The 11691-nt window shown below is 37.1% G+C and overlaps 2 protein-coding genes across 4 annotated transcripts; both read left to right on the forward strand.

Annotated features, from left to right (window-relative positions):
- Positions 1-971: 971 nt before the first annotated feature.
- On the forward strand, positions 972-4739 carry LOC309689654 (uncharacterized protein). Of its 2 annotated transcripts, none has more exons than XM_082506222.1 (8): positions 972-1323; positions 3000-3098; positions 3206-3266; positions 3368-3445; positions 3597-3686; positions 3770-3795; positions 4390-4458; positions 4565-4739. In XM_082506222.1, the coding sequence occupies exons 2-8, from the start codon at positions 3087-3089 to the stop codon at positions 4658-4660; spliced, it is 432 nt and encodes a 143-aa protein (XP_082362348.1). In that variant the 5' UTR covers positions 972-1323; positions 3000-3086; the 3' UTR covers positions 4661-4739. The 2 variants fall into 2 exon arrangements, with proteins under 2 accessions (XP_082362348.1, XP_082362347.1); XM_082506221.1 differs by lacking the exon at positions 972-1323 and adding exons at positions 1966-2115; positions 2529-2864 and having other exon boundaries at positions 3000-3266.
- Positions 4740-8011: 3272 nt separating this feature from the next.
- On the forward strand, positions 8012-10524 carry LOC309689849 (uncharacterized protein). Of its 2 annotated transcripts, XM_082506508.1 has the most exons (7): positions 8012-8098; positions 8834-9169; positions 9297-9563; positions 9720-9836; positions 9975-10064; positions 10137-10165; positions 10376-10524. In XM_082506508.1, exons 1-7 carry the CDS (start codon positions 8044-8046, stop codon positions 10442-10444), a joined length of 963 nt encoding a protein of 320 aa, XP_082362634.1. In that variant the 5' UTR covers positions 8012-8043; the 3' UTR covers positions 10445-10524. The 2 variants fall into 2 exon arrangements, with proteins under 2 accessions (XP_082362634.1, XP_082362635.1); XM_082506509.1 differs by lacking the exon at positions 9720-9836.
- Positions 10525-11691: the final 1167 nt, after the last annotated feature.

The raw sequence follows: 11691 nt of genomic DNA on the forward strand, positions 1-11691 counted from the left end.
CAGTAAAACAAGAAACAGAGTGGAATCCAGACATGGCAACACAAGCTTGACAATATGAACAAGAAGACAAGAAACATGACAGACTAACACAGATGACTTAAGTAAAACATAAACTAAACTTAAGGTAACCAAATGATAATCCTATTACATAACATATTTAAAGGAATAACTTAAAGACTCAAAGCACTGCCCAAAAGCTTATCTCCATCTATACAAGGACAAGTGACCTCTGAGGAAGTTAGAGGAAGCATGAATAAAAACATATCTGTGATATCTGAAACAACTCATTTGGACTGTCTGCAGTGTTTATGTGGCAGCTTTGTGTATCCTATCTCATGTCAAGGCTTTCATTGGGGAGTGTGAACATTTCATTCTGTGGATTGCATTGCTCTACTGAAAATAAATCTCTTGTAAACTGGAATAGAAGGTGATAATTTATACTTTGCATGTCCCACTTGTAGTAAACTTTTCCCCTAAAAAGCATGATTGGATACTGAAATGTTTAAACATAAAGAATCATTCATCTTCTGCAGCTTTAAAATATCTAAAAGACACTCTGTGGTTTTTTGACCTGTGTCTGGTCGTCATTAGTGTCATGGTCCTGACACTAATGAGTATTCTAAGTTTTTGTGTGTTTTGTATTTTGTTCCCTATTTATGCCTTGGTTCCTAGGTTATTTAGTTAAGATGTTCCTTATTTGGTTACCTCCTGTGTGTATCTGTGAGCCCTCGTCTCTCCTTGTGTTTTATTCCATGTTTTCCCCAGCCCGTTATGTCTGTGTTCTCCCCGTGCTCTCTCTCTCCTCCTGTCTGTACCTCTGTGTACTTCCTGTTTTACTTTGACAGTCTCTCGTCAGTATGCGTCATGTTGTGTTCACTCCTGCCCTGTCTCGTTATGATTATCTGTGTCAGCTGTGTTCCCCGTGTGCTCCCACTTCCCTCGTTAACCCTCTGTGTATTTATGTGCGTGTCTCCATCAGGTCAGTGTTGCGTCGTCAATGTCTCTTCCCCGAACCTGTGTGGCTTTCTGTTCCCTCGGGCTTTAGTTTATATTCCTGGTTTTGTTCTGTTACTTTGCACTTCTGCAATAAAGCAGCATTTTTGAGTTCAGTTCCAGTCTCCGTGAGTTTTGCGTTTGGGTCTTCTCCTGCCTCCACACAGCCAGTACATGACAATTAGAGGTTAAAACCTGCAGAGTTATGCTGGGGCTGTCGTATCCACATTTGCACCAAAGCACTTCCCCTTCAGTTCTCAGAAAGAGACACTTAAATAAGATGTAATGAGGAAGAAATGATGTACCAATGAAGTGACAACAGTTGAGCCTGTGAGTTTGTTGCCTTTGCACATCTATGCAGATTAATGTTTCTACCCTGTTGGCCTTACTTTCAGTCACGAATAAAAAAAGAGAGAATGAAATTTACAGTAATCTTCCAGTTTGTGTTTTAATGAGACAGTCTGAGCTGAAAATTATATGATTGAAATGTTTACTATTAACAACATAGGCATGAGCCACAAAAAAAAAAAACAATATGTTGAACTTTCTGAAAGTGTAATAACCAACACCCTCAGCTGTGAGAACAGTTTGCTGTTACACTTAGTTTAAATGTCTAAAGGACATTTAGTGTGTGAAGCGTCTGTTTCTGACGGTAACACTTCTACATTCTCACCAACTCTGCCCCTTCACTTCTCAGAAAAACAACACTTCACAGACACAGTGAGGGACCAACAAGTATCAGAGCAAGAAGACATAATCTTACCTTCACAAACGGACAGTGGGATTATCATAAGTCACTGAGCAACATTCGGCTGTCTGTTCTACGTGCTCGTTTTAGTTTTACAGGGTTTGATGGCCTGCAGTGACCTTTGACCTCTTTAATATTGTTTCGTTCCCCAGCCATTTTATAAACAACAGAAATTGTCAGAGAAAGGACTTCCTGAACAGTTAGCGTGAGATAGTGAGATAACAACCACAGGAACCGCCACAGGAAGCACAACTTTAAAGTCTGCGACTGTCATTACTGTGAGAAACAGGAAGGAGAAATACCGAGAAGCATGATGGCTGAATTCAGATGGATTCACATGTTTTTATCAGTGATACTAATGCTTCAATTAACAGGTAGGAATACAGATACGTTTATAAATGAGATTACAAAAGTTTACACTGAGGACATTATTATTATTATTATCATCTCAGCAGATTCTGAGTTCTATGAATGTATTACCTCACTAATAACAGGGAAGCTGATACACTTATTTTTCAGAAGCTCAAGAAGAAAATGAGAAAAGAGAGACTATGAGAAATGATGGTTAAATCGATTTAGCTTAAAGTGTTTTTATTGCTGTACCTGTGCTTCAGTTGGTAAGGATACATCCAACATGTGTATAAGAGAAAGATTTAAAAACATTTCCAGCTCAGTGCACTAGTGAAAATGAAAAAGATACAAATGCATACATGTGTGCATAACTGTGCAAAATTATCTGTGCTCTGACATGCAGTGTTACCTTTTTGATTCTTTGTCGTGTTCTCAGGAACACTAAGTGGAGATCTTTCACTCTCCTTCACTGTCAGAGATGGAGATAAAGTCACTTTGCCTTGTGAAAATGTGATGAAGAATCATCACAACTGTAACGCTATCAACTGGCTCTTCATTGAATCAAGAAGCACACCAGCAGTAGAGCTGGTTAATCATGGACAGATCAAAGAAAAGGCCAAATCAGACAGACTGAGTGTTACAGCAGAATGCTCACTGGTTATAAAGAAGGTCACAGCTGAGGATGTTGGTCGTTACACCTGCAGACAGTTTAGAGGCAATCCAGGGAAACAGCAAGGTCCAGATGCTGTGGTTTATCTGTCTGATGTCATCAGTGAGTATTTACACCACACCACACCAGACCACCAGTATTTACAAGCTGTGAACAACTAAACAATATGCTAACACCTTACTTTTTTTTTTTTTAAAAATGTTTGTTTGTTTGCTTTTTTCTTCGAATCTTCAACAGTGACTGAACAGAAGAACACTGATCAAGTGACTTTAAACTGCTCTGTGTGGACATATGAACGGTGTAAACACAAACTGAAGTGGATCCATGACAGTGGAGGTCTGAATAGAGATTACTCAAATTTAAAAACATTACAGTCGTCCTGCTCTGCTGCTGTTACTTTTATAAAGTCATCATACAGTCACATATCTAACTCTGACTTTAAGTGTAGCGTAACAACAGAAGAAAACAAAGAGCAGCTTTTTACCTTCAGGCCTCAGTCATCAGGTAAGAAACCAGGAGAGATTCGGTTGAGAAAATTACTTTCAACTGATGTGAGGAAAGAACTTTTAATTAGCTGAATTTGATCTTTTGTTTGAATGATGAAGATACAGTAACATCAGCAACAACAAGAACAACAAGAACATCAAGAACATCAAGAACAACATCACAGACTGATGACCCAGGTGATTTTTCTTTTTTTTCTTTTTTTGGGGGGGGGGGTTCAAAGCAATGATTGAATAGTTTTTTGTTAAGTCACATGCATGTCATATTTGCAACTTTTCTACCTCTTAGACATTGAACAGTAAATGAAACGCTTCAGATATTTGTGTTCAGGTGCAGCTCTGGTGTGGCCGTACATCCTCGTGGCTGTTATTTCAGCAGCACTTTTAATCTTTGCTGTGAAACTGATTGTACTGAAGAGAGGTGAGAGAAAATCCCACATTAAATATTAAAACTGAATCTTCTCTGTGGTCAAGTGTGTAATCCTGTTTTTCTTTTCTTTTCAGGGACCAAAACACAAGCCAATGAAAATGTGAGTTTAAAAATAATCTTTACTAAACATTTTAATTCTAGATCAGAAGTGATGCAGTGGTTGGTGCAGCAAAAGATCAAGAAAAGAAAAAAGAGGGTGCAAAATTCATTTTTGCTTTGATTTTATAATTATTAACTCCAAAAATGACCTCAGCCTATGTGCAAAGTCCTTTCTGGTCACAAAAAAGACCCTATGGTACTGGTAGTTGGACTTTTGTGTTGCATTTTATGTGTTTTATATCATTATCTATCTATGATTGTTGCAGATGTTTAAACACTCAAAAGTAACTGGAAGTTGCACTGATGTAATGCATATATTTATTCAGGCTTGACTTCAAATCCTTCAGTCATTTAGAAAATAATAAGGTCAAACTCACAACTTCTGCTGTTTGCATTTGTTCTTCAACATTATAAAACTAACTTTACAACATGAGACTGTGCAAGAGATAGATTTCAAACTGAAGGGAAGTGAACTGTTGCTGTCAAACTAAGCCAAAAGAAGTGGTAACAAATTTTGACATCGTTGGCAGAGACGGGTCAGTGTAGATCCTCCTGCATCTCAGAGGGCAGTAATCATGTTTTCTTTACTGTGTAGGCGGATCATGAAGATGGTGTTTCCTACATCTCCATCAGCTACACCAACAAGGCTAACAGTGAAAATAAAGTAATGCATATGATATGTTTCTGGTTTCATCAGTGCATTAGTAAATGATGTTTTCACTGTGTTGTGTTACATGTGGTGAAACATCCTGTGGTCTGTGTGCTTCCAGGTTCGGGATAAATGTGAGAGTGATGAGACAGTTACCTACTCCACTGTGAAAGCTTCCTCCACAGATCCCAGCAGCCTCTATGCTACCATAGAGTAAACAAAAAGGAAACTTAATCATCAGGTCATTGCTTCTGTGAAAAAGCTTCGTCCCTATAAGAATTATTGGTTTGCTCAGTTTAAAAGGAGGAAGCAGTTGTGTGAGTGCTTAAAGAGCAGAATTTGTAACATTTGAAAGGCTTTCAGTTTTATTTTATCTTTTGTTCAAAGTTTTGAAATGATGTACATAGATGTGTTTATTTTGCTATTTGCCTGTAAATTTTCTAAAACTGCAGTAATTTATAAGTTTAGTTTCATTTTTTCCATAAACAATTATTCAAACATTTGTGTCTCATTGCTCTAAGCATCAAAAGCAGGATTAAATGGAATCAGGCATCAGAGTGGGAGGATATGTCTTTACCTGTATGAAAAACACAATTTTACATGAATGAATGAGAAAGTTTTATTATGTTGGTTGCATTTCTCTACTGACAACAAACCTTCCCTCTGGTGAGCAGGTTTTTTCACAAAGGGCTTAAACTTATCTAAATGAAGAAATTCAGTTCAAGACACCTGAGATTGATCATAAATCAGGACACATACATATGAGAGTTAAAGTGAAAGGAGACAATATCCACTGCAAGTTTAGAATATCTAAAGGACACACAGGCTACACACACAGTGACATTAAACTGCTCTGTGTCCACATATGAAGAATACAAATACACTGTGAAATGACTATATAACAATGACAATGGCGTGTGGATATCACAGTCTACCTGCTCAGCTAGTGTGACCTTTACAACATCTGATCATATTTACCAATCCAACAATTGTTGGAGATTTTGAAGTGCAAAGTGACACATGGTGGAAAAGGTGGACGGTGGATGTTTTTCCCATTGACTGACTTGGAGAGTGGCCCAAAAAAGTAAATAACAGCACAGGTCAGTGTTGAACAGATTTAAGCACCTGCTCCGATCAAAGTTTAGTGTTGGATTATTTAGACCTTGATCAGATCAATAACATTGAACAAATACATTTATTTCATTACATGACAAGCTTATTGTCATCTGTGAAGTCAGTGAAAACAGTTGTTCAGTAAAGTTACAGTCATGACCACAACCATACCCAAGTATATTACTTTAACCAGGACTAATGAACTTTCCCTGAACCTGCAAACGTTTTTGGACCTTAGGTGTTTTTTTAACCACAAGGGTGTATAGACAAAATACAACAATAGGAAACCCAACAACAGTGTTTTCAGTTTGGAATTATATTGGATATTATATTATTTAGATTTATATATTATATTTTCTATTATATTTTCTGTTCTGTCTTTTTTGGATTGTTCTCTTTTATTTACAGTTTTATTTTTGTTGCCTGCACTTTCTAATAAATTTCACTTCCTTTGTATTTGCCTCCTTGATTAGTCGCAGCAGTGTTTGTTTTCCCATCTAGTTTACCTTCCTTCATTACCTGTTGTGTATTTAAACACACGTTGCTATTGGAGTGTATACTTGCTTAATCGATTAGTTGCGGCAGTGTTTGTTTCCCTTTCATTTCCTGTGGGTGTAACCACTCATTCTGTTCGATGCTTACTGTCTGTCTGCTTATGAGATTTCCTGTTGTATATTCAGCTTTGTTTGGTGGATATTGTTATCTGGTCCCTGTTGGTTTTTTCCTTGCCCCAATAAAAGTTTGGCTTTTGTTTTGGATACACACTTTTCAATCAACATCACTGTTTTGTTATTAGTTTTATGTCTACTGGAGTGTATAATGGAAGATGTTAGGCTGAAGTTCCCCATGTAACAACCAGCTTCATTTATTTTTGTAACAATTACTGTTGTCCAGAAGGGGGTGCTGTATAATAACTAAGCTACCAAATAGACACATACACTAACTGGTTTAAAAAAAACAATACAATAGAAAATGAAGAACTTTTTTTTCATATTTTATTTTTTCATAAATGAGTGTTCTTTATGTAAATAAGATGCCAGTGATGTTTCTTTAAGCAAAGCAAATTAAAATTGTTGCAGTCCAAAAGATGAAAAAATAAACATCCAAATTCAAACTCTCTCTGCTTAAGTATGTCATTAATCTGCACTCTGAAAAGTAATGGTGACATTTCTACTTCTCTGGCATATTCTCAGTAGATCTTTCTCTTTCCTTTACTGTCAGAGACGGAGATAAGGTCACTTTGGAGTAAAGGAAAACAAAGGAACAAAGGAAGCAAAACCCAAGACAATGCACACATGGAACATGTTGTGGAGGTTTTCCATTTAAATAAAGCCTGCAGACGAGCGGTGAGCGGTAGCTAACATTCTTTAATCCAAACACACAAAGAACAGAAAACCAAGCTTGTGGAGAGCCTACATGACCGCGGGGCAGGTCAGCAGAGTCTCACTGAGCCTAGCATGGCTCTCAGTTAAATACCTTCTTCAGGAACAAAAGGCAGTACACAGCTGTTTCACACATTAAGGTTCACACTCCCTTCACACTTCCTTACAACACCTCCACCATTTGTCTTACAGTATGGGTGTCAGACATGTTAAAATCCAGTGGCACCAAGGCATTATACAATAAAATAATGTGATTAATACATAAGTAAAAGAAATTCCTATACAAACACATGCTCAACAAAATAAGACAGGAAATGAGAAAGGTAAACAGGGGTGCTAGTTTCAGTCATTATGCAAATCCAGTGTTATAAGGATGGGGAAAGGATGAGACTAAAGCAGTCACTTGAATGAGTGGCACTGAAAATGTGAAAACCTGCCACTGCATCCACATGAACAGAACTAGCTTTTACACTAAGGGAGGAATAAAGCCAAAGCAACTAGGACCTGAGAACTAAATACATTTTTTTAGGTTGCAAGAAAGTAAAGCAATCTAAAATACAAAATATTCCCACTTATGTTTATTCTGGTCATTTGTGGATAACACCTCCCCCGCTCTGCTGCTGCTCATTAAAAATGAATTAAACAAGCTAAATCATTAAGAGCAAAGTCTTGCTTACCATCACCAACATGGATTCTGTTAAACACTGAACAAGCAATATGAGTTTGCACAAGACAATTGGTACAAATGCATACTTTGATATATGGCAGTGGACAGGAAGTGTGCTGTGGCTTTAGTGGAGATAAAACTCTACAACACATTATTTAATATCCTATAAAATTACTCTTATTTACCTCCACCAAAATTAGTAAGACTGCAGTGTCAGTTTGGTTGAGAAGGGGTCTACACATTTGAAAAACTGAGGGAATTCATATGATCTACATTAAAAAATAAATACAAGAAATAACCATAACATTGAAAATGACCACAGCCTGAATGAGGAGGAGACAGGAAGTAAACTAGATAGGCATGTGTCTTTGACAAGTACAACAGAGTTTGCCAGTTATAGATGTGACAAAATAAGAAGGAAAACCAGAACAAAACGTGATGATTGAACACAAATTCTTCAACATTTCTCTGTTTCTGTTGCTTCTTTTTTCAGGTAAGGAAACCTTTATTTACAACTAAAACCTTTTTGCTATTTTACTTAATCTCAACAACAAATTTCAAACACACATTTTCAGATATGAAAATTAATTAGCTTTGAAAACCTCTTCCTACTGTAACACTTTATCAGCATCTAACTTACTGAACAGATTATTGTTAAGATTAATAGATGCATGAAGTAGTTTTGAATAATTCACTGTCTTAATGATAGACGTCTGATATTGATAAGTATGTTCAGTTACAATAGTCACCAAACTCTTGTTTTGTCTCAATTATTAGGTGTAATTTCTACATCAATTTTCTTTTACCTACTTTAGCTTTTATGCTGTGATACTTTCTGTTTGCTTTCTGCATTTATTTTTATATTCCTCCTTTGGAGTCTTTGTGGAGCAAATCAGCTGAACTTGTTTTGAACTGGTTGTTAAGAGTAAGCTGAAAGTCTTTATGAGGACATTATGATTCACTAATTAAAGGAAGCTCTCCGTGTATCTAGATGTATTACAAGGTCTGTGTTTTTTTTATATTTGTGCTTCAGTTTGAAGGTAAGGATACATGTAACATGTAAGAGATTTTTTTTTCTTCTTTTGAGTTTTACTTTATTTTGAAATCCAAGAGAGCTGTGCTTTTGTTTGACAACCCAAATCAAGTTTTTTGTTAGTTCTTTTGTAATAAGAATGTAAATCGTCTCCGTTCAGACAACTATTGTTTTTTTTTTCTGTTATATTCTCAGGAGATCTAAGTGGAGATCTTTCACTCTCCTTCACTGTCAGAGATGGAGATAAAGTCACTTTGCCTTGTGAAAACATGATCAAAAACCATCACAGCTGTGACACTACCACCTGGCTCTTCACTGATTCAAGAGGAAAAGCAGCAGTAGAGCTGGTTAATCTTGGACAAATCAAAGAAACAGTCAAATCAGACAGACTGAGTGTTACAGCAGAATGTTCACTGGTTATAAAGAAGGTCACAGCTGAGGATGTTGGTCGTTACACCTGCAGACAGTTTAGAGGTAATCCAGGGAAACAGCAAGGTCCAGATGCTGTGGTTTATCTGTCTGATGTCATCAGTGAGTATTTACACCACAATATGTTGGAGTTCAAACTGTGTTGTTAGAGCAACATCATGAAACATTACATTTAGTGAAAAGAAATGTATTCATACTTTTTAATTCTTCTTGCGTTTATCTTCACCAGTGACTGAACAGAAGAGCAGGGATCAGGTGACTTTAAACTGCTCTGTGCAGGTACATGGACATTGTGAACACAAAGTGAAGTGGATCCATTACAGTGAAGGTCTGAATAGAGATTACTCAAACATAAAAACATTACAGTCGTCCTGCTCTGCTACTGTGACTTTTGTAAATTCTTTATACAGTCACATATCTAACTCTGACTTTAAGTGTAACGTAACAACAGAAGATGGCAAAGAGCAGCTTTTTACCTTCAGCCCTCATTCATCAGGTAAGAAAGGAGGAGAGATTTTAATGATTATGATAAAATTTTGAAAGTAACTTCACATTATTTGTTTATTTTAACAACTTAAAGTTTTAACTGACAGACAATTTATACAGACAATTTATTAGTGAAAGGGCCACTGAGTCTTCTTTTTTCATTTAGGTGAAGAAACAATTACAACAACAACAGTTAAATTGGAAATCACAATTGGAAATACAGTAAGAGCAGGTCTGGGGACAAAAGAGTTGGAAAGCATGGAAGGTTCAAGAAAATTACAAAGTAATGCCAACTTGTCCTCTGTATCATTTTTCCTCCGCTTTCTGAATTTCAGAATGAAAAGTTTGAGGTTTGTGTTGTGTGTTTTGCAAAGAAAAATACATTTCAAATATGCTTTTCGTGTTTTCTTTATCTTCCCAGGCTGGTCCTTGTACAGGCTCATCATTGTGGCTCTGGGTTTAGCAGCACTTAATGCTGCTGTTGTGATCGTCAACATCTGGATAAGAGTTGGTGAGAATAATCATATATGAACAAGATTTTGTTTGTGGAAGCTAAAGTTGACTCCTTACTTGGTCCTTTTAGGGAAAAAAGCACAGATGGAGGAAAACACGGTGAGTTTGTTAACTTTTTTCGGACAAAGTATACACAATAAATAGGCGATCACACTGAATTGTGGATAAAACTGTATTTTCTGGCTCATGAACAAGTAGAACCCATCAGGATAAAAGAAAATCTTTACTTTGTCGGCTTATTAGTCTGATTGTGCTAAATGCAAAATGCAGTTACAGTTTTAATGATGTTCATTGTTCTGTATTTTACAGATGTGCAAAGATGAGGTTGATGATGGAGCAGTGAACTATGAAAATGTCCAATCTTCTGATGAAGTTTGACCGAGCCTCCTCCTTCTGGCAGATCTCACATATCAGCACATCAACGTGCTGTATATTTCTTTTTACCTTCATACTCAACCTTTTAAACAGACTCGTGCTCTTGCTTCAGTCACAGTTTGGATAACGATACTGAAACTGTGATACTCTCCTACTTTGAAAACCAAAGTGACTTTTATAAAAATAACTTCCTGCATCAGCTGTAAAAAGCTTCTTGTTTTGTTTTTTGAAGTGACCAGTATTTTTAATGGTTTTTCAACATTTATGTGCTTTGTCTCAGAATCCTTGAGCTTAGTTATATCACTCTGTGTGAGGAAGAGCTGATTTAATCAGAACTACACATCTTTCTGCTTCCGTAATTACCCCCTGCTGTTCCCCCTTTTAGAAAGGCTGTCCTTCTATTGTACACGCGTAGTCAACGCATCAAAGAGGAGACTTCAAACACACAAAAACTAAACAAAAAATACAACTTTATTCATTTATTTTGTAATAATTTTGACTTGAATGTAGCTCATTTTCATTAGAAAAAAAGAGACTTGAGAGAAACACATTTTTATGAAAGTCAGGCATTTTGATTTAATATTCACATTTTGTTTTGATTGCCACACAATAGCTACACTTGTTCTAAAGGCTCACCAGCTTTTACACATTTCCCTGAGCGATGGCTTTCTCACAAAGTTTACACATGCAACCCGGACAGGTATTATGCCTTAAGTGTCACGGCTGCACAGCAGTCGTGTGGTGTATTGAAAAAAGGATCCAAAATGCAGGTACCGACTGGGGTGCGAGTGAGTGTTTATTTACAGCGGTGAGAAGGTGACAAAACAGGAAGAGCAGAGCGGGGAGTAAACAAACCTAAACTGGGAAAACTAAAGAACAAAACTTAAACCAAACACTCACGGGAGGAGGAGCGAAATGCACAAAGAGATGGCAGAGAGACGCAGAATGAATACCAGGTAACAGAATAATGCAGACTGACATGGAACTAAACAGACGACGCGACAGAGAGCACAGGAAAACACAGGGCTTAAATACACGGGGAGTAATCAGGGAATGGGCCACAGGAGGGAGACACAGCTGGGAGCAATAAGGCTAACGAGACAGGGGAGAGGTAAAACTGAACACACTGACATGAGACATGAACTTTCAGAATAAAACAGGAAACTAACAGACACAGAGAATCAGACAGGACACTGAACTTGACAGGCAGACTCATGAGCAGACACAATAACACCATGGACAGACAGAGG

The sequence above is a fragment of the Aulonocara stuartgranti genome (genome assembly GCF_965226115.1).
Source record: "Aulonocara stuartgranti genome assembly, chromosome: 15".
Lineage (NCBI taxonomy): Eukaryota > Metazoa > Chordata > Actinopteri > Cichliformes > Cichlidae > Aulonocara > Aulonocara stuartgranti.

Excerpts from the sequence above, each read along its gene's own strand:
- LOC309689654 (XM_082506221.1), top strand. The coding sequence starts at position 2,052 with ATGATGGCTGAATTCAGATGGATTCACATGTTTTTATCAGTGATACTA. Across the intron at positions 2,116-2,528 it reads ACTAATGCTTCAATTAACAG|GAACACTAAGTGGAGATCTT; the intron begins GTAGGAATACAG and ends TCGTGTTCTCAG. Across the intron at positions 3,796-4,389 it reads AAACACAAGCCAATGAAAAT|GCGGATCATGAAGATGGTGT; the intron begins GTGAGTTTAAAA and ends TTTACTGTGTAG.
- LOC309689849 (XM_082506508.1), top strand. The coding sequence starts at position 8,044 with ATGATTGAACACAAATTCTTCAACATTTCTCTGTTTCTGTTGCTTCTT. Across the intron at positions 8,099-8,833 it reads TCTGTTGCTTCTTTTTTCAG|GAGATCTAAGTGGAGATCTT; the intron begins GTAAGGAAACCT and ends TTATATTCTCAG. Across the intron at positions 9,837-9,974 it reads AGGTTCAAGAAAATTACAAA|GCTGGTCCTTGTACAGGCTC; the intron begins GTAATGCCAACT and ends TTATCTTCCCAG.